Consider the following 23,073-nt stretch of genomic DNA (forward strand, 5'->3'; position numbering starts at 1 on the left):
TACAAGTTACTGTTGTACAAGTCTGTGTAATTGAATTAAGATAAATCTACAAGACTAATAGTATTAGTTTGTACTTTATTATGAAACAGGGCCCTGGTATATGGTGGATCACCAGAAATACGCACATAACCCTGTATTACGCCGATCTGAAGTGGCTCTATCCATATTTCCTTGCTTCCTTTCTATTCCAAGTAATTAAAACTCAGCGCCCCTCTAATATACTAGAAAACCTGGAATTCAAATTCTTTGTCCAATCCTGTACTAACAGGTCCCGTTTATCTGACATCTACCTCACCAACTGCTGCGTTTGATAAATGGTTTTCTACTCGAGTTGCATATCACTGGAACTCCATTCCCTCTAACATACGTCATGCACCAACCCTACCCTCGTTTAAATCTCTTACGTTTCACTACTTTTTGCTTCACCAATCTAATCCATTATTATAATAGTACAGATGTTTTGTACTTAACTTTTTGTTTTGTTTTTTATTTAATCAGTTACTTTTTTGATTAAACTATTTTTCTCTCTGTATATAAGTTATAATTAACATTATTATTAATAAAATATATAGTTTGCAATTTTCAATATCCCACAAGGTCCCCACACATTAGTAAACTAAAGGAGGTGAGATCATTAGGTGACTCGGATTCTCCAACAGGTGATAGCAGCCCCCCACTCCTAGCCAGGTATTGCCATAGTACGCCCCTCGACTTCAGATACCCCTCAAACCTCGAAGCCGCTCCAGTCTGCTCAAGATCATCACGAGGAGTAGAACCGGATAGAAACCGCCAAGATGACGTCCGAAGTGCACCAGTGAGTGATCAATCTTTTAGTGTATCTCGATGGATATCTCATAGATAAACACCAAGTCGGAGTACAGATCTTATTATATTTATTATTTCATAATTATTATACAAAATATTTTTTTTTTAAATGTGGCTTTGCTTTAATATTATTATATCCTACAAAAAAAAATGTCTTTGCTTTTATTCTGAGATGGACGTATTCCAAAGATTGTATATCAGACTGGGGTTTATTTCTCTGCTGTGGTTCCCCCTCTATAGACTGTTCCAAAGCTACTAGATTTGTCAAAAAGTAACCACATTCTATATCAAATCTATAGAATACGTCCAATACAAAATAAAATAAAAAACTTATTTTGTCAGATGTGTCTCAATTAGAGCAAAGCAGATCCCTTTTATTAATTGAATTAACAATAGCATACACAAAAGATATACACTGTGTTAAAATTGTACAACATATTGAGGAGATTAAGGCAAAATTAAAATTTTTCCGGAAGATTTCCCAGAATTTTTTGAAAACTGGCCTCTTCGAATAGTTCTAATTGGCAATTATAATAACCTCCTTCAGCAATGTTTTACCATAATTTCCACAGTTTAAGCATATTTTCAAAATTCCCAATTTTTGGGGATTATTTACAGGTATGACACCCTATAAATAATTTGAAAATTCCTTGCTTGTACCTTCCTCGTAAATACGTCTCTTAAATTTCTTTTAATAAAATCCTAAATTTATATTATGGAAAAAAGAAAGCGTGTTATAGATGCCTGAAAGGTTCCAGGTTTTAAAAATGTTGAAATCACATATCTTAGCACATTTGTAGTTTCAACCGCTCTTTTGCTCATTATCAAGTTTGATTGAATATTTTCAACTATTTATCCTTTGAGCTAATAATATATTTTATTGTTTAAATAAAATAAATTTTATCCAATTTTACTCTTAAAACAATTTATATTTCTAATCAGAAGTTTCGGCCATCCTCAAGGACAATCTTAAAAATCTTTATGCAGGCTATTCTGTCCAGGTCATTAATTTCAGTCCATAATTACCCTATTTTGTCAATTCTTCATATATTTTTTTTCAAAAAACTCTATTTATTGATAGATATTACAACCTGCCACACCGTTGTGAGCAATAGATAATAGTGATTGTGTCAGTGTGATCAGTCATTCAGACTAAAATAAATTAACATAAAAAAATACAAGTACATAAAAATAAATAAAATTTCTCTTCAAATATATACAAACAGAAGGATAAAGAAAATTAACATAATCAAACAATGTGCATGAAAAAATAAATAAAATAAAATAACTTCTTGTCACATTTAAACTCTTTTATTAAATTATATAATACAATAAATTCTTCATATTAAATTAAAAATTAAAACTTTTAATTACAGTTAATTTTCACTACTATAATTTATCATAACAATAAAAATTTTATTAAGTTGTCTTTGAGGATGGCAGAATTGTCGGACTCATAAACAAATATAAATTATTTTGAGACTAAAATTGGATAAAAGTCTCAAAATACTGTAAAGATTATATAATATATAATATATAATAAAATATATTTTATTATATTTTCTCCTTTAAATTCACTTTTCGAAAGAGAAGCCATAGGCCCTGCTTGAACAAATACAATATGGCACTTTAAACGTTTAGTGTTATTCAGCTGTAGTAACTAATAATATTTAAATTAATAGTTACTACATAATCGTTGAAAGCACTTCAGTTTTATATATTTTTTCGTCCATGATCTTCTGAAGTGTCTTGCCTGATATCATCCTTGCGCTATTAATTTATAAAGGGTTAAATAGTAGTTTTCTTAAAATAAGCTGTTCAAATCGAAGGTGATTACTTTCTTGGTTTTTTATTTAGCGTCCAACATTCTCAGCCTTAATTTAAAACGGTTCTGATCTATGTCTTGTTTACTTTTTTTTGATCAGGAGATGTTCCACTTTTTAGATCCTGAAAAAAAAAACGAATTTAGTGTGGTGCGTTAATCATACAATTTTCACTTACCCCCTATTTTAAGTTTAAATTAATCCCTACGTATTTCAGAACAGGTGTTTCTAAATGAGTCTTTAAACTGACAGATTAACTAACTCCAATTTCACAAGTTCCCAGAAAAGCACTTTTGATAATATTTCTGGTTCCTTAAAGTTTAACATTTTTCTTTTTCAAAAGTATGACAGATTTATAAAAATACAAAAGTTTAGATTAAAATTTAACTATATACTCAATGCTGAATTGGAATAGAATCAATATTGAAAATGTAAACAATTTTTTTATGGGGCTAGTCATCCTGTCAGCTAAAAGCAGAGTTGTACAAAAATAATTCGATTGACAAGAGACGAATAATTTTTTACTCGAAGTTTTTATTTGATTGACGAGAGACGATTAAATTTTTATTCGAATAAAAATACGACTAAACAATCTGAATACTTTTTTATTCGAATATTTAATATACTATTTCAATCGAATAAAAAATTAGTTGAATGAAAAATTAATCGAATAAAAAATTAGTCGAATACATATTATTCGTATAACAACTTATTTTTTTTACCACCTTCAATTTCTAATGTATGAATGTCCCATATCTAGACGAGTACAAAAACGAAAATACTATCGATTTTAAGACCCCAAATCGATTTTTTTTTTATTTCTAACACATTTTTAGGTTTTCGGATATGCAGAATATGAAAATGCTATCGACTTTAACATCGCGTATCGATTTATTTTAACTTTCTTGATTTCTAACATGTTAGGGTCCCTTTATATGTTATGAGATAAGCAGAATATGAAAATGCTATCGATTTTATGATTGCGTATCGATTTATTTTAACTTTCTTGATTCCGAGCATGTTAGAGTTCTTTTATCTATCGATTTATTTTACTAAGATAAGAAATCAGAAAAGTAGAAATAAATCGATTCGGATTCTTAAAATCGATAGCATTTTCATATTCTCCATATTTCAAAACATATGAAGGGACCCGAAACATGTTAGAAATCAGAAAAGTAAAAATAAATCGATACGCGATAATTAAATCGATACGCGATCATAAAATCTATAGGATTTTCATATTCTGCTTATCTCATAACATATAAAGGGACCCTAACATGTTAGAAATCAAGAAAGTTAAAATAAATCGATACGCGATAGTTAAATTGATAGCATTCTCCATATGCCAAAACATAAAAATGGACCCTTATATGTTAGAAATCAGAAAAGTTAAAATTAATCTATACGCGATCATAAAATATATCTATGTAAAAAAAATGTCGTCTTTATATGATACAAACGTATTCGGATGGTTAATCATTTAATTTTTTGAAATAAGAGATTATTTTTCTATAAAATGGACGAATACTAAAGTATTCAAATGGTTATTCGAATTGTTTTGCCCAAATAATTGATTATTCGTGTAAAATAATGACGAATAAAAGAGTATTCGGATGGTTAATCATATGTTTTTGTACGAATAATTGATTATTCGAGTAGAAAATTCACGAATAAAAAGTAATCGGACGGTTGATCATATTTTTTTGTACGAATAATTGATTATTCGAGTAGAAAATTCACGAATAAAAAAGTATTCGTCTCTCGTCATTCGAATAATATTTGCCCAACTCTGGCTAAAAGGTTCAAATAAATGCGGAGTGAGATTAAATATGATCACTATGGTAACATGAAAAGATTTAACAGACTGGCAAAACGGAAAAACACACTGCGCTTGCACCCAACCCTTAACTCACAAACACATGTAAGAATAAAATATTATTTTGTCTAAAATCTTTGGCTTTCCAGCGGTTTATAATACGTTACTTTGATTTAACCCAGTTTACTCAAAATCATTAAAGCCATTTTCAAGAAAATCTTTTTAAAAAAGTGTAGATTCGTTTATATAAAGTGATTGGTCGATTTTAATAAAAATGTAACATCCTAGATACATAACCTGCTCTAGATACGTAGTTTCTGTTCACGAGACCTATTTTTATTTGCACTGAAAACGTGTTTTCCCATGGAAAACTTGAATTCGAAATTTTGCATGAATTTTGAAATTGAAGAATGGATCTATACTGCAATGAATTATTACCTCACATAGGCACTGTTTTGTTTCCACTTTCCCATGGGAAAATTAACGTGAATTGTTTCAATAGCCTCAAAACATAAAATTCCTTATTTTCCTGTATAGATTATGTGCTGTTGAATGCAAAAGTGATGCGTCATTCTGTTCTTTTCAAAATTAATTTTCGTGAATAATGATTATTTCGTTAGCTATTTATTTCTTTAATATTTGGGTATGATGTAAAAGACTATATTAAAAAAAAACTCTTTCTATTCTAACTAAAACATTGTACGTATAGCCTTATAGTTTTGAATATCTTTTGTACCAATTTTGCACTTAACGGCTCATGCGATCTAAGTCGTTCGTCTAACCACGTCTCTGAAAACGGTCTGTGTTTGTATGCCTGTGTTTCTATGAACAGCCTAACTCAAAAACAGTATGTTGTAAAAAACTTAACATACATATTTAAGGAAGTTGTAAACCTGGAATGTTACAGCAAACTTTTCGTTAGAATAGATCAACTGGAAGATCCTCTGTATATAATCGATTTTAACTCTTTTTTTTCGATTTTCTCAAAAAATAAACTTAACTTATTTGAATTACATTCGGTAAATTGACGTACAATTAACTGGTCTTTAATATCTACTGGGTTTCATCCTCAAATAGTCTGACAGAGCTTAAATGTTTAATTTTAGAAATATCTTCCTCCAAAGTTTTAATTTTGTTTATTTGAAATAATTAATCATCTCTTATTTTTATCAGTAGTGCAAATGAATAATTATAAACTGTGGAAGAATTTGAGTGAACCTTAGGAGATAAGAAGATGAATATTTTTCTCAGGTTGGAAACACCATCCGGGAAAAAGAATAGTAATATTATTTTTTCTGGTTAGTTCTACAGACCTTCTACCATCTCTGGCCGCCCAAACGAGCCTTCTCCATACTTGCCTATCTTGGACAACTGCCTTCTAGTTTTATACACTCAGCTCTTGCGCATTTTTGTTGATTCAGTTTATCCATCTGGTTTTTTGGCCTCCTACGTCGTCTCTTGCCTACTATACTGCCATTCTTTGCTGTGTAGAGTCGTCCCGATGGATTCAAGCCGAATGTCCTACTCATCTTAACCTTAACCTTGCCTCGTGAGATATTAATTGACCAGTCTGTGGAAGCAGTTCACTGTTAGTTCTTCTCCTCCATCTGTTAAGGCTCTGCAACTCTGGCTTAACACCTCCCTTGGTGGGGCTGTATTTACATAAAAAGTTAAAGAGCTCTTAAATGAGGAGAAGGTTAAACAAGGTAGAGCAATTTCACTAGAGCCGTTTTGGAATTTGTTTGTCGGATTTGGTTCACAGGCTTCAGGAAATAAATATAAAAACATTTCAAAAAAGCCGATCCAACCGTCAAGAGATAATCCTCACATACAAAGGGAAATTTGATCCGATTCTGATACTTTTCTAACCTTGAGCTACAGGAAAGTAAAATCTTGTGGGTAATATGTAAGTGTCCCGTGGAAGGCTGATTCATTACGCTGACTCTTATTAGATATTTATTAGATTAACTTTATAAAACGGTTATTAAAGAAGATGGATTAAGAATAGTAAAATCTACTATATAATTAGTGGTGCTCTTGTCTCTAATTATATGGTAGATTTGATTTATTGTGAATATGGTGTTATCTAACTGCAACAATTGCTAACCTACAGCACACGGCACGTAGTTAAACAATTGTTTTTGGAAATTTACACTACAGATACAATAATTTAAGTTATTTTAAAATATCTCGTAGTAATATATGACTTTCTCATTATTAACCCATATCTTTTTAGTAATATTCTCTCCACAAATATATATTTTTTCCTTAGCAAATATACATATAAATCTTAAATTTAGTAGTAATACTTATAGTTTATTATTTACTTTATCAAACAGCTAAATTTTTTTTTTTTTTTTATTTATTTAATGTAATTTACAACTGTACAAAATAATACAATAGGTAAATATGTTGTAGGTTTCATATACACTTGAAAATCTTGGGAAGGAACCACCCATTGGTGGTACTTCAGACATTAATTTAAATTAGAAGGTCCCGTAGCCATCTTCTTTTCAGACGCCGCGGAGGATTATCAGGGATTGTTAAGGGTGAAAGATTAAGAATTAATGGGTTAGGATGGTTAAGGAGTTTGGAATGAAAAGACGCATATCTGTTTTGGGTCAAATCTGCAACGAATGGGATGTTAAGGTCTTTGTGAATGAGTTTATTTGTAACGTAATAAGGAGCATCAAGGATTTTACGTAGGATTTTGGATTGTAATGATTGGATGCGGGAAGAATTTGATGGTTTGGTTGAGCTCCAGAGCTCAATTCCATATGTCCAAATTGGTCTGATTACCGTAGTATATACTAATTTTTTGTAGTGAATGGGAAGTTTAGAGCGTTTGTCAAGTAAGTGTTGTAGCAATCGGAATCTACGAGCAGTTTCTTGTCGTTTCAGTCTTGTGTGTGGATTCCAAGTAAGTCTCTTTTCAAGATGGAGTCCTAAGTATCGAATCTGTTCAACAGGCGACTAAAGTTAAACGCAATATTTAACTAGGAATGTAAATCAGAACAAAAAAAAAATTACACAGACATACAAAGAAATAATTAAAATTCAAAAGTGACAAATACATCAATGTCACCGTGTGATAGACGTTTTATGTTCTGCGTTAAACCGCGGAAATTACTGCAAGGGAGTTTTTAACGAGTCTGTCAGCCGAGACTGATTTAACAAACGCCCTTAATTCCTACTGCCTGCGTACTCTCTATCCGTTTATATCTCTCTGAAAGTAAATCACAATAATACCTGTTCATCCATATTCTCTTAGTACGCTGATTTTCCCGATCCCATCCTTTACAAAGTTTTAACAGCTAACATTCCTAAGGTCCTAAAATTATCTTCACCACGTACGCCGAATACTTTTGTGCTTAGATAGGAGGGTTATCTAGAGGCCACAGAAATGAAAAAAGTCGACCCAGGTTGCAAAGTCCTCAACCATCTGAGCTAAGTTGAGCTTTGGGCCTCCTCTAACTTTTGAATTCCTCCCGTATACAATCCTTACAGTCCAGAGTCATTCGTAAGATCATCAATGCTCCTTGATTTGTCACAAATGTAGCCGATCATGCCCGCACCACTATAATATAATAATAAACTCCCTAACCATCTAGACCACTAGTTTCTTATTGGTTCCTCTCCTATTCCTGATAATCGTCCGAGGCACCTAAGAAGAAGATGGCCTCGAGACCATCTAGAGCAGAATGTTATAGGAGTACCACCAATGGGTAGTTTTTATTTTACAAATATTTTATTTCATTATACGTTAATTACATTTAATTGTTGTATTTTTAGTCCAAATAGAGTTATAAATCTCCGAAATTAATGAAAAATACTGTAGAAGTAGTAAATACAAAAAATAAAACGAACTTTACTCACTTCATTTATTAAGTCACGTTGTTTAATAGGTTATTAATAACTGTGAAAAATACAAATTGTTGCTAATTGCATTTAATTATGTTTGTGCAGAGATTTCTATTGAAATATTTTTCCCATATATTTTTTAGTGAAACGAAATAAATAAAAAATAAACAAATATTATTTGCATTTTTCCATTTATCAAAAAAGACCTTGGACCCCCCCTCCTCCACTCATTTAACAATTTAATATTAAACTTAAAATAATTATACATTAAATATATTATATTCAAGTAATTTATATTATATATTGCTTAAAATATATTTAAAACATTTCTAAATTTTATAAAGTTATATTTCTCTCTTGAAATTCTATAAGAAACTCGATTTTTTTTTAATATAATATAGTGAGGTTGATGTTTGGCTTTGCATACTGACTGACCTTTCGGCAACATTTCTATTATCATTATATCTGTACCAGAATATATTAGCTATTTTCATAGCATTAGTTAATATAAATTTGATAGCAATATAAAATAAAATTGAAAAAAACAACTCAATATGTAGAATTTTGAGATATAAAATCACTACAACAGACCAAAACTAAATTTTATTAAGTCCATGGACAACTGTTTTAACCGACGCACAGCGGGAGCGAAATCCAAATTTCTGACCAAAATTCTAAAACTCCCTATTATTATGTTTTGTTAAATGATTAGCCCGAAAAAAAATTAAATATTAAAAAAAACGAATATATCTTAATTATTTCTGAAATAGATTGGACTATTCGAATCACGTGGAAAAAAACAACAGAATTGTTCCTATAAATAAAGTATTTATAAGGGAAAATGAAGAATTAGAATTCAGAAAGTAGCCTTTATTCAATAACAAATAGTAAATTACGAAAGAAGAATATCATTTTTTGTTTTGATGAAGTTATTGAACAAGATTATTCAGTTTGTTTTGAAATACTTGGTTGTTTTCAACATCTCGAGAGCTTTAAATTGATTTTTTTGTTGGGTAGGGGGCTGGAAATAAATCACAAAATCTTTCAAATAATTCTCAATCTGTGATGAGAAGTCGTTTAGAGCTTTTAGTGACCTGTCAAAGTAAACATTTCTTATTCTAACGAGAAATGAACAGAATTGTGAGCAATTATTCGAATAAAAATAGGGCTTTGAAAAATCAATGTAGGACCGTTTTTGGCCCTATCTTAGCCGATTTCTAGGTAAATATGTTCTTACAAATTTGTGATTTCAGTGAAACGAAATTATTTTTATGTATTTTTTTTTTTTTTTTGGGAGGGATTTTTTATGTTTCATAACTAAATCATGAACTGAAAATGTTTTATCATATTGCTACATACCAATTTGGGTAAATCATACTTAGTTTCTACTATTTTTCTATTTATTATTAAGTTGAGGAAATTCCGTCAGCATTTGTTTCAAAATGAATGTTACCTTATATTCGTGCCATGTCATGCCAAACTACGACAATCCACGCACCTGCAAGCGAGTGGATGAGTTATTCGAATTGGTTATACAAGTTGGCCTGAATTTCTGCCTGACCCGTGGAGTGTTGGTTTTGAGCATAAATCAAAGGGCGTTTAGGCAATCGCTTATGCTGCGCCCACATGGTTTTGCTCAGTTAGTTTTGTTACTACTACTAACTGCTAAGAGATTTCTTGTATCCGTATTTTAATTAATCAAATAATTTTCTCAATCTTTAGAATCAATAATCATTTACTCTAGTTAAACATTGTATATTTTATAGCTCCATCAATTATGTGTAAATGTGTTTCAAATCTCGTTAATTAACTTTAAACGTTTATTTTTTATTTAACATAGCAAAAATATAAATTTACGAAGACATACATGTCCAGGTAATTAAATTAATTAGTATTTTATTAAAATACTATAAAGAAAATTCAGTTTATGGTTTATCTAGTACCATTTCTACGAATTTTTATCATCTACCGCCTACTTTCCCCATACTCCCTCCATTTCATCTATCTTTATTTCGTTCCTTTTTATAATAAATGTAATTTAAATGAAAAGTAATAGCCCACACTAGTCCTGCGTCTACATGTTGGCCTCTCTGGCGTCAAGCGTTTAGATGGACCTACATTTGTTATTTTCTTTTTTTACGAAGGATTTGTGGCAAATCACAAAATTTTGGATACGGCTTTATATGTATAAATAATTACTGGATATAAAAATGTCTGATTTATTCATTTACGCAACGGAAGGAAAATTAATATAAAATAACGCCAACGTAAACCAAGGCTGTTTTTTGGCAATAAAATCTAAATTGTTTAAATCTCTGTAATTTGCATAAATGTTTATGTTATTCAGGAAATGCTAAATTCAATGGAATGCATTTTTTTTTTTTAATTTTGATTAAATTTCAGGAAACCTTAATTTTTCTATCATTAATTTTTTTTCCTATTGATAAAATTTTATTTTAAGTCATAGTAGTTAGCTCTATTATCGTCCTTACCTTATGTTGGTCACACCTTCCAAGAAAGCTCCTGACTTCATTACGTCAATGAAACTTACACAAAAGTTGTTCTAATATGTGAAAAAAGTTTCATCACAAAGCTCATTTTTTCTAGTCTATCAAAAATGTGTAAAAACGAATTTTTCCAGTATTAAATTGGAAGTAGCTGTAAAAATTTGGAAAAACAATATTTCAAGAAACAAATATACTAATGTAAAACTACAATTTATACACTAACTTATTATTGTATTGACTAGGCTCAAATATTTTTGTTTCATAGTTTAAAACAAAATTACAACAACCAGTTAAAACTCACTTTTTTTCCAATGCCGAAATAACGTCTGTAAGATTAGGTCTATGGCTCACAAATATTGTTTGATGGAAGAACCAGTTACGGTAAATTCGTTTATAGTTATGTGAGTGTAAGGAACAACACTCATCAATATGAATAGACACAATTGATTTTGGAGAGATTTTTTTTATTATTTTCATATATAAACAATAATTTAATTTTTATATAGCTAAAAATTAAATAAATAAATACCGAGTTTATTATACAATATATAAGATGGGATTATTTGAGAAGTAGGTTGTTGACCATGATAACTGAAATTTATTATTAATTGCAGTTTTTGGCATTGATCAGCTAGATTCATAAGTTATTGCACGATTTTTTTTTTTTTTATTTCATAAAAGAATAATGTTAATATTAATTTATGGTAAGCCATAAATTAATATAATATATGAAACCGATATTGAAGGTAAAACATTGTAATTAACACATTTTAGCATTGAATTTAAATTTTAAAATACATTGGACCAATTTGTTTGTACAGTGCTAATAGACCTGTTCCAACACGATTCCTGACTATGCCTGAAAGGTTAAACTAAAACCCCACTTCAAATTTTGATTGATCTGATTTCAGGATTTATTCCTTGATTTCGCTATCTTAACCCTACAACCCTAACGTACATTTTTATTTTATTGTCATTCCAATTGACATCGTAGGATAAGCCTAATACTTTGTTTTTTTCCAAAACCGACCCTAAACAACTTTATTGTTCCAAAATAGACCTTAATATTTAATTCGTTCCAAAAACATCCCCGTTTCAGTATTTTTTTAAAAGAAATAAGAGCTTCAGACGAAGAATTTATAAAAAATAGTGGTCATGTCATGATTGGTTTAGAGAATATAATTTAATTTGTGCATAGAAAAATTGTTAATAGCCATTAGGGTCCACTTTGGAAATATGCAACGTAATATAATTAATATGACGTTGCTTAGCCATTCGGTTAGTTCACTTTCCGTTTCTTGTTGGCCCTGACGAAGATTAGCAATGTGGGTCATGCATTTTGCATAAAACAAAAAAAGAAATCTAACATACAATAATTGAGGACGTTGCTCATAAAGAAGTATAGTCCAAAATCATGTTTTGATATATTCAGCTTCCAACTTTTATATCTTAGCTCACACTTGTTGATACCATCTGAATCGTCATAGGCCTTGAAAACGACTGCCACTACAATCCACAATGATTTCTTTAGCGCGTTATATATTCCATATTTCTTTGCACTCTAGTTAAGAATAAATCGAAATGAACTCTTTACTTGGCTCATATTTCTTCTAGAATATTCATCATGATCCTTTAATTCCACAAGAATTCTTTTCACAGATACAGACCGGTATCTTGGCTTCCTCCTAGAGAGAAGACTAACGTGGAATTCACATACTAGACTTGAAAGACAAGAACTTAACCGACGATTTGGACAATTACATGAAAAACTAAGTAGAAAATCACAGCTTTCAGTAGGTTACAAATCACTACTTTACAAAACAATAATAAAACTTATTTGGACCAATGGCCTAGAACTGTGGGGACTGCAAAAAACTCTAACATCAAATGCCTTCAATCTTTTCAGTCCAAAGTGTTTCGAAGAATAGTCGATGCTCCTTACTATGTAACCAACAGTAGCCTATATCCTACTTTAATATCTCTTTTGTAGCAAACCTTACTAAACCTTTAAATCCAAATTCACCACCTTCCAAGAGATACTCACTCATCATCCTAATCCCTTAGCCCAATCCTTATCTCTTCCACTCATCCTTACAATCTTCCAGGAAGGTTCCCCCTCACTATTCCTCCACTGGCTTTTAATACCCTTTCCTCCACCAGTGGGAAGAAGAGCTCAGTTCAGAATTCCGCTGGCTGAATACAAATATTATAAATAGAAATAATTATGATTAAGCTTTTATATTACATTAATTGTAATTTTTTTGTTTTTATTTCTTTTTCCTTCTTTTCCATTTCTTATCATTTAATTTATCAATTTGTAAATATAGTGGGAATGAGCTCTATCATCCATATCACCATTGTCTAAAAATAGGACAGAATTCAATATTACAAAATAAAAAATATATATATAAATACAAATTTTTATCATGAAAGTTTAGGTACGAGTAGTAAATGAATAAACTTGATTTTAAATTTTTTTTTTTATTGATATAAATGATATAGATGAAATATAGGAAAATATTATTAACTAACTTAGAGATAAGTTTTTTTTAGAATAATCTTCAAATATTATTTTCTTTCGAATCACTTGAACAGTTGTATTTTAGGAAGCTATGAAACAAAATTTTTATATAACATTTTTAACACTAGTTGATAATAACTTTCATTGATTAGATGAAACAAAATCACTTCACGGTGACTTGAAGTCTTGAAATCTTAAAAAAAAAAAAAATGTGCTGTCTCCGAACCTTCTCACGAATCACTACTGTTCACTCAGTTTTCAGAATTATCTCCTTCCTGAACAGTTTTCCCTAGTCTGGTGCATTCTCATGGCTAAGACAGGTCTTCATAAGGCATCCTTTTTTCTTTTTTTTCTTGACGTACTTCAGAAGATATTTTACATCATTGATCTTATTTAAGGAACTGGAGGTGACTTCTTTGCAGAGAAGCTGGCTTTGGATGTAAGCAGTTCTTCTGTGGATTTATACTTCAATATAACATGCTTATGATCTTGAATACGTTGTTCTTAGTTGTACATTTATTCTGGAAGAAAGGTTCCAATCCATCTTCTCAGTCCTTTATAATAGTTGAGTCATGGAGTAAATGAAAGTGGAAAGAAAACAATGTTCTTAAAATATGTTTACATGCATTCAGTGACGTTATTATTTTTTTAATTCTTGTTGCACGATCCAAAAAATAACCTATAATAGGTGTTGCGGTCAACATATGGTCCACAAATCGATAATTGAAACATATGATTTTTATAACGTTAAAAACAAAACAACTTCTCTCTATTGGTTTTTAAACTAAAAAATAGACAGACAACTTCTTAACGTCTCACTGCATACACATATCTTCTTCATTTTCTCCTCACTACGCACTCGTAGTTGCCAGCATTCTGGCCTTCTTCACTAAATCATCTTAGCCACGGCGGGCGGACTTCTTCAACTCATACTCCAAGAGGACAAGGCGGGCGGACGTACGTCCCTTTTGTTGATCTACTTCCACGAGAATGTCCACTCAGAACAACCACAACCGGGGCCCCACCAATTACGGGTGAAATACGTCTTTTTTTTAATCTTTTGTTCAATTAATTTAATTGTGTAATAGAGTTAAGCTTTCCTTTTGTTTCTAGTTGTATATTTTGTGTTCCTTCTTATTATGTTTACTTATTTAAAAATACAAAAATAACAAAATTCAGCTATTCTTTTCTTTTCACGATCGGGCTAGTAAAGGTTACTTTTGAACCCCTACCCGCCGTAACAATAGGAAATAACTGTGTATTCTATATATATGAAAAAACTTTTTTCTATCTGAGCGTTCTATAGAAGAAGGGAATAGCGAACTGGTCAAGATCAGAAAAGATGTTGAGAATTCAAAAAAAGGGCACCATACCTACTGATTATCACCATAGCTACGTCCTCAATTAATTAAAACATTTTAATTAAAATAATAATTCAAAAAATTTTGTAAAGATTATTTAAAATTTAATTTCTCATTTTTCTAAGAGTGTTAGAAATTACGTGTTACGTATTAGAAATACATATTTAAAAAGTCTTTTAAATACTTTTATTTTAATTTTGAATAGCTATTAATAAAATTGCTGTTTGAATAAATTTTATTTGTTTTTTTCAAAACTAATAAAAAGGTTTTGGAATTAATTGGGCATTGCCCACCGCCATAGCGTAAACTTTACGATGTTGATGTAATGGCGTCATTTACTTTACTTGATAGTATTACTTTCTGGGAAATACTTAATGATTACTGACTACATGACATCAGCAAAAGATAATTCCAAATTATACAATTTTCACTGTAATATTGGTAAAATTGTACTAATTTAAAAACTTTTAATAATTTATAATTTAAAAACTTTTAATTTTTCGGCAGACTCCCATTGATGTTCTATACTATCCTATACTCTCTAAATTTAAAAACTTGTGTCCTTTTTACACTTAAAAAAAGTTTGTATTAAATACATTTCCTAATTTACATGTAAGTAATTACTCATTACTGAGTAGCAGTACTAATTTTAGTAATATTTATTTTTACTTTCCTAGCGCTGCTAAAGGGGTGAATTATAGTAATCCGGTCATATTACGAACGGGTTACGATCAATATTGATGGCTACGCCAATAATAAAAAAAAGTTACGAAAATTTTTTCATAAATAATGAATTAATGATTTTTTATCTTAAAAACTTTAATACCTGTCTTAAATATTCACATTCCTGTGTATTTTCGTTTTTTGAGGTAAGTTTTAACACAAACACAAGCCATTTTGATTATTTATTAGACTTGATTATTTCCAATAAAAGATTTCTCAAAACGTCGAAAACTCGAATTCAAAATTTTTCACGATTCCAATACTTCCCATAACTATATATTCTATATATAGTTAATTAAAATTAATAAAACAAAATATCTTAATCGGATCAATGTTAGAGAAGAAAAAACAATTGTTGAGTAGGATTTTGCATCCAAAGTTTATCGTAAACAAAGTAATGCGAATTTACACTATATATTAATTGTATAAAAAATTTTGTTCTTTTATCAAAGCTCTTTTATTATGAAATGTTTTTGTTCATAGGCGATTAAAGTGATGAAATATAAAAACACAATACCTAGGGGAAAAAATTTAGCAAAATCGTATACTTGTGGTTGATGTGGTTATAATTGTGAGATCATGCGAACATTGTTTACGCGGCTTAATTACTTGGTAGTTACTTTTGAAAGTTATAAATGTTATGTGACTAACTGCACAATGCCCACATCACGTTGTTTTCCCTGTGGTTTTACAATCGTAGTTTTTTATTTATTCTTTCATAATATACCTGCAACTATGCCGTAGTGTTTCGTTCATAATATGCTACAGTAAGGAAATTATGTGTTTTGACTGTAAACAACGTGAAAACCCGTCATATGTAAAATTGTTCAATACACATTCTAATCCTGTAATAATCAACTTTCTAATATAAAATATAAATATATGAAAAAGTTATCTCACTTTGTTTCACCCAAAATAGACTAAATATATTTGTTTACATATTATTTAGTGAATCAGGACTGACATAATAAAAAATAGACTAAACACATTTTCGCCAAAACACTGACAAAAACTCAACAATTTTGCTTGAAAGCACAAAATTTAGGCTATAGTTGATAAGCTAAGAAGAAGCTAATTTTAAAATGAAAACTGGAAAAGTCAATTTTAAATTGCTTACTACGGCCACAATTTTAAGTCACTTAACAAATTCTAATTCCAGTATTAAATTTCAAACATAAGAGTTCTATGACTGCCATGTTTGTATCATGCCATTTTATAACAAACAGCAAATTTACTTGTTGTATATATTTTAATACAGTTGTAAATATCATAAATAAATTTTTAAAAAAATAATAATTTCAAACATTGGATTTGTCATTTCTGAGTTCTGGAATATTTTGTTATTCGAAACATTAATTTTGTAATTTGAATTTTCATTTTTTTCAATTTAATGAAATCAGGAAAAAATAACTGTCTTCTCCAAAAATTTTAAACGTGAATTTCGTTTTTTTTATTCTTATATTTCGAATTAAAACCGAGGCATAAATTGCGAGGGAATCATTATTTATTTTTTCTTTAATATAATTTAAGCTTTGAGACTTAGATCCATAGCAGTAAGTGTCAACTTAACTGAACTGAGCTCAACTCTGAAACTTATAATCAACTCCTAAAATCAGAGGGATGCCGGTTTGTCTCCATTTCCTGCAGATCGCGACAACTACCCGGGCCTATTAATATCCCAGTTGGGATTAATAACACGTATCATCAACAATTTGATTTTTAGTTTCTTGACAAATTTGAAAATTAGAACAATCATTTCATGGCTCAAAAAAAAATTTAGTTGTGCAGTAACCCCAAAACGTACAATTTCGTAATTGTAACCAATATCGCAATATAAATGAAATAATATAAAATGTTAATAATTCGTGCAATATATAAACTAGTACCAATGGAACGATTTTTATATGCTTCGAATTTTTTATCGAGATTTGGTCTAATTCGAAGCTAGGCAACAAATGATGCAATCCACGAGAAAAGGAAAGTTAATTTAGCTGATAGAAAGTATGAGTATAAAACATCGGCTCATGTGGTATAAGTTTATGACAATATATTATTTTAATAATAGAAAGCGATGTTAAACTTATTACTATCAGTAATGAACCAGTGTTAGAAAAGATGGAAACCCGTTCTTATCTTCATTGTAACTCATAGAAGAAAAGATACAACTCACACATTGATATTGATCACTGTTTCCCGAAAACAGTAATAACTAGGGATAGGATTTTTATGTTTTCACATATTTTTACCTAATATCCATGATATCTGCGATTCCTTACTAAGTAAAGATGTTTCAAGACATTTCTGGCCAAAAGAAGCCATTTTTATTACAAATATTTTTAAATATTTGGCCTTTTTTACGTATTTTATTATAAATCGCATATTTTCTGAAATATTTGTTATTTTTAACAAATATTTCAAGGTATTTTGTTAATATTTTTAGGTATTTTGTCCTGAATCACATATTTCCTTAAATTATTTGTTCAATTGTAAATACATTTATTGCAGCAACAACGTAAAATTCAAGAGAACGCAACAAACTTAAAAGTGGAATTTATCATTTATCATAAATAGTGCGTAAAAATTCTATACTTCATCTTTGAACGCAAATTAAAAGCAGTGGCAATAATAAATTTTCTCACAGAATTACATTGAGAATTTCTCAGAATCAATTAAAAAGAGCAAGGGTCTTATTCCTTATTATAACAAATGATGACACAGCCGCCCAGTTGATGCAGAATACCGAACTAGATGCAATGGAAATTGCTTCATTGAAGTATACCCCTATAACATCAGTAGATGTTGAAAGATCTTTTAGCCGGTACAAGTCCATTCTGCGGTCAAACTGACGAAGATTTTTATTTGAAATGCATTTAATCTGCAATCATTTTGTAACTGACCCTGCTGAATAATTGATTTCTTTCAAGGTTTTAAATATTTTTCTAAAGTTTTTTTTTCTTTCTCTTTTTAATAAGGATTATTCTTTATTTCCATTTATACTTTGTTCATAATTTATTCTGAGTAATTATTAATCAATTAGTTTAATTATAATTACTAATTAATGTCTTGTTATTGAACAGCTATGTTTTCTCTAAGTACATTTTTATGTACTTTCTTTAAAATATTATTCATATAATATATAATAAATACATATTTATGTAACTTTTTTTAAGTTATAAAATTACTAATTAATTAGTAATTTATATTGTTGAATAATACAAAATTTATAAATAAATATTATTTTAAATATTTGACAATTTATTAGCACATATTTTGGATTTTTTTAGGACATAAAAATCCTATCCATGGTAATAACTATGGAGCTGAAATCATTAATAGTGGTTCTCTTTAAGCTGTAGATGTAGAAAATAAAATGAACAGAAAAAAAAAATCAATAAAAAAGAGTCATTTGTACGGGACTCCAAATTAATTAAACAGTAAAAACAAGAATCGAGAAAATCTATTATTATGTCAAACTATCAAAATATATGCTTGAACAATCACATCTCAAAGTGTTTAAATCACACGTCTTGTCCATTTCTACATCTAACGTGAGCACAAGTCATTTGAAAAAAATTAAAAACTATTCCACTCTTTTCGTTGTACTATGGAGACTATATTTAACCTCTAAAATAGATTTATAACTAGTAGATAAGAAATTAAAAAAGATTGTTCACTCCGAAAAAAAACGGGTAAGTCATTTAAAAAATTCATATTGAATTTGCAATCGACTGTTTGTTTCAATTCACTAGCTCATTTAGTCAATTATTATATGAGGATTCCACTAAAAAATACGCCTCATTATTTTTTGTAGTCAGTAAAAATAAATAAAATAAAAACTGTAGGTCCAGACGTTTTTCCTTCACATCATTAGAGAAAATGTTTAAAGGTGTACATAGGAGGGGAACGTGGACTAGATGTAGATCACTAGTGTAGGAAGGGGCGGTAGTGAGTAGTCCCTTGGATTATTCTAGACCACCAGCCGGACGATCCTTGGATTGCTTTGGTACTTCAAAGGTAGTCTTTGTGGGAAAACTGCGCTGTGGTCTAACATTATTTCACTCTCACACTGAAAAAAAAAAGGAGTTTTTTAATGTAATTCCTTCGCTTGACCCTTTTTTTCGATGGGAAATGCTAAAGGATTTTGCATCCATGCTCTTTTTCATATTAAACAAATTACAGTAATTAAAAAAATAAATTAATAAAAACTTCTATAATTTCATTCCATCATACTTCACTCCCCCATTTTTTCCAAAATATCCAATAATGAGGGAGTTATAACTTTATTCTTACATTATTATTGAATAGCTTCAAGTTTTAAAATATATTTTTTCTTTTAAAAATATTTTTTTTCACTTCCCAAAAAGCATGTTTTCACTCAAAAATACTCACCCTTCACTTTTATATACTATAATAAAGGTTCTCCTATGTGGCTACTACATGAAAAATGAAGGTACTATGCCACTAAGTAGGTATGAATGGTTTTTTATTATTGAGTTTTATGGAAATTATTATTATCTTTAGACGATGACCCTTATTAAAAACAGTTTCATTACTACGAACAAAAATTAAAAATCAAATTTCTTCCGCTAGTACAACTATTTTCCTTACTATGCTATTATGAAAACATCATTTTTATATTTTTTTTTTTTTTTTTTATTATTTCCTATATTTTTCGGATTAGGTCTTACACAATCTTATGAATTTTCAGGTCAAGTTGCAGATAAGTTATTTACTTTTCTGACAAATCCTTCGATTATATTCGGGTCCAATCCTCTCCATACGTGTGGTATTTTTTTTCTTATGACTGACTCTTGGCAATCCTCGCTTAAGCCAGTAGCTGAAGAAAATTTTTATCTAATAAAATTCCATCGATTCTGTCATTTAATGATGATTGATGAATAATCCGTTGTACAAATCGATACTATGAAAAACAATCAACTTCCATTGTATTTATATTCACTTCACAAAATCGCGTTGTTAAAATTATTTTAACAATGAACGTACTACCTGTGTAAAATTTCTGAATAATTGAATGGTTTCGTAATTCTTTCTTTGTCAAACTAATTTCCAATGTCACTTTTGTATTATTTAAGCACGAATAACATTGAATGCATTTTTTAAAAATTTGCATGGTGCTTTCTTTTGAATTATACGAGCTATTTGACAATGGCCAGCAGAGATAAACTCGTCGTAAAACTTTTGTGAAAACTTAAAACTGCCCGAGTTACATTCTTCTATTGTCCATAATCTTGTAATCAGTATTTCCTTTAATGGTTATGTCGATTTAATATTTTTAAGAAATGTTTAAAAAAATTATAAAATACTTTTAAAATGATAGGGTTAAGATTATAAAAGGAGTATTTACTTTTGTAAACAATTATATTTGAGGTTTAGTAACTGAGAATTAAAAGTTTTGAACATAAACTATTCAGGATGTTAAAGAATCGATTGATATTTTTTTTTTCCTAGAATTAAGAGAATTTCGAAATGAAACGTAGTTTAAAATATTTATGGCCTATGAAGTTGTCTTTTTAAACACTTCGAGTTCTTTTCCAGCGCTCTTAACTCTGGAATTTCTAGTATAAATATTATTTCTAAATTAAAAGTATAAATATTATTCCTAAATTAAAAGCATAAATATTATTTCTTAATTAAAAGTATAAATATTATTTCTAGTAGAATTATTTTCAAAAATATTTTTTTTTTTAATGTTTTTATTGAAATTTACTACTGTACATTATAATACATTCAGTAAATTTGATCTCAGTTATAATGAAGTGATACAAACATGTAGAAAAACTACCCATTGGTAGCACTGTAATGACTTTTTACATTAGCAGGTCTCGTGGCCATCTTCTTTTAAGGCGCTTCGGAGGATTTTCTGGAATAGAAGAGGAAGCAAGGCTAGAAACCCAATAGTTTGGGTGGTTTGGGAGTTTATAATGGAAGGAATGATATCTGGTTCGGTTATATATGGAACATTAAGGTCTTGATGTTTTATTTTATTTGTGACAAAGTAAGGAGCATTGAGGATTTTACGAAGGATTTTGGATTGTTAGGATTGGATATGAGAGGAATTTTTTTTTTTTAGAATTAGTCTCCCTAAGGTTGAGCCCCTATAAGAGTCATGTAGATCACTCTTTTGTAATGAATTGGAAGTACAGACCGTTTGTCTAGTAAGTGCTGTAAGTAATAGTCGAAATCGACGTGTAGTTTCCTATCTTTTCAGTCTTGTGTGAGGATTCCAGGTTAGTCGTTTGTCCAAGGTAGCGGAACTGTTTGACAGGGGTAAGAGCAACATTATTAAAGGAAACTGTGGGACAGTCGGTAGGTTTACGACGAAGGGTAATGGTGATTTTATGGGATTCGTTGAGATTAAAAACAAATCTTAAAATTGGATTATCAATGATATTTTTTCTTTAAAAAAAAAACCTTTCTGATAGAAATTCCAGAGTTAAGAGCGCCGGAAAAGAACTCTAAATGTTTAAAAAAAGACAACTTGATTAACAATAAAAATTTCTTTCAGCATAACTTTGTTAAACTAAGTTTCATTTCAAAATTCTCTAAGCTCCTGGAAAAAAGGCATATATTAGTCCATTCTACGCTGAATCGTGGATCCCTCATATACGTGGGAACTCTGATTTCAAAGAAACTTTTTCCAATGATACTTGCTCGAAAAATATTAGACACGTGTCCGAGGGTTCATACCAATGCTCCTAAGGAATCAATAAAAAAAAGAATTCTATAATTCTAGCTCTTTTTTTTATTTTCGTAGTTCGCCTTTTGTTTACACGTATTTAATGGTTATTATATACAAATTTATTTGTTTTTTCATGCATAATAAGAAAAAAATTGTTGATCGTATTAAATTTATAAAAAATAAAAACCAAATAAGCTTCTACTATAGTAGGCTAACAAAATATTTTTATAGGAACAATTAATTACTTTAAAGTTTAATTTTCGCTTCTAAATAGTTTACTTGGTTTGTGTCATTTCATGCTGATTATATGAGCCTAATTTGAATTTAATTTGGGCGATTTGTCATTCGTGTTTGTTCGATATTGCCTGAAGCATTCTTAGAGCTTTCATAGTACTCACGAATCGTCAGTTTTATTATCATTTCTTTACCTTGACATTTTTTATCTAGTTTTTGTATAGTGTTAGTGTTAGTGCTAATTGGGACTGTTACTTCCTTGTGAATTCAAATGACTGTAAGATATCTATTCTAGAGAAATCATATAATTTACATTTTTTTTTTTCTACTTACATAACTACTTCAGGAAGAGGAACTTGGTAATATTTTTTAAAAAAAAGTTATTGACACGTCCTTGGAATTACTGTAAGTTTTCATTTTTTTTTTTTAATTCTTTGTATATAAATATCTATTTAATAAACTGTCTTAGTCACTGGCGTAGTGTGAACGTGGCATCTGCTGTCGTGGCCGAGTCGGATTTATTTGAGAATACTAATAGCAGCAATAACGGCTACTGTTCAACTCTTTGATTATATGCTGCCGCACCTGTTTATTTTTTTTATTATACATGAACTTGAAATTGATCCATGTAATATTGTTTTACGATTTTATATAGATTATAATTTGTATAAATTTTAGCAAACCTCATGAAAACTATTACTC

At 29.6% G+C, this 23,073-nt stretch overlaps 1 protein-coding gene across 1 annotated transcript in view; it reads left to right on the top strand.

Annotated features, from left to right (window-relative positions):
- The first annotated feature begins 684 nt into the window (after positions 1-684).
- Positions 685-23,073, top strand: part of LOC106683505 (fatty acyl-CoA reductase wat) — a 54,145-nt gene continuing 31,756 nt past the window's right edge. The window contains exon 1 of the mRNA XM_067045098.1: positions 685-814. Within this exon, the coding sequence (XP_066901199.1) occupies positions 795-814 (20 nt within the window). The 5' untranslated portion in view covers positions 685-794. The remainder of the gene's footprint in view (positions 815-23,073) is intronic.

This window comes from Halyomorpha halys, unplaced genomic scaffold (assembly GCF_000696795.3).
Source record: "Halyomorpha halys isolate HHAL.00 unplaced genomic scaffold, Hhal_1.1 Scaffold490.1, whole genome shotgun sequence".
NCBI classification, from domain to species: domain Eukaryota; kingdom Metazoa; phylum Arthropoda; class Insecta; order Hemiptera; family Pentatomidae; genus Halyomorpha; species Halyomorpha halys.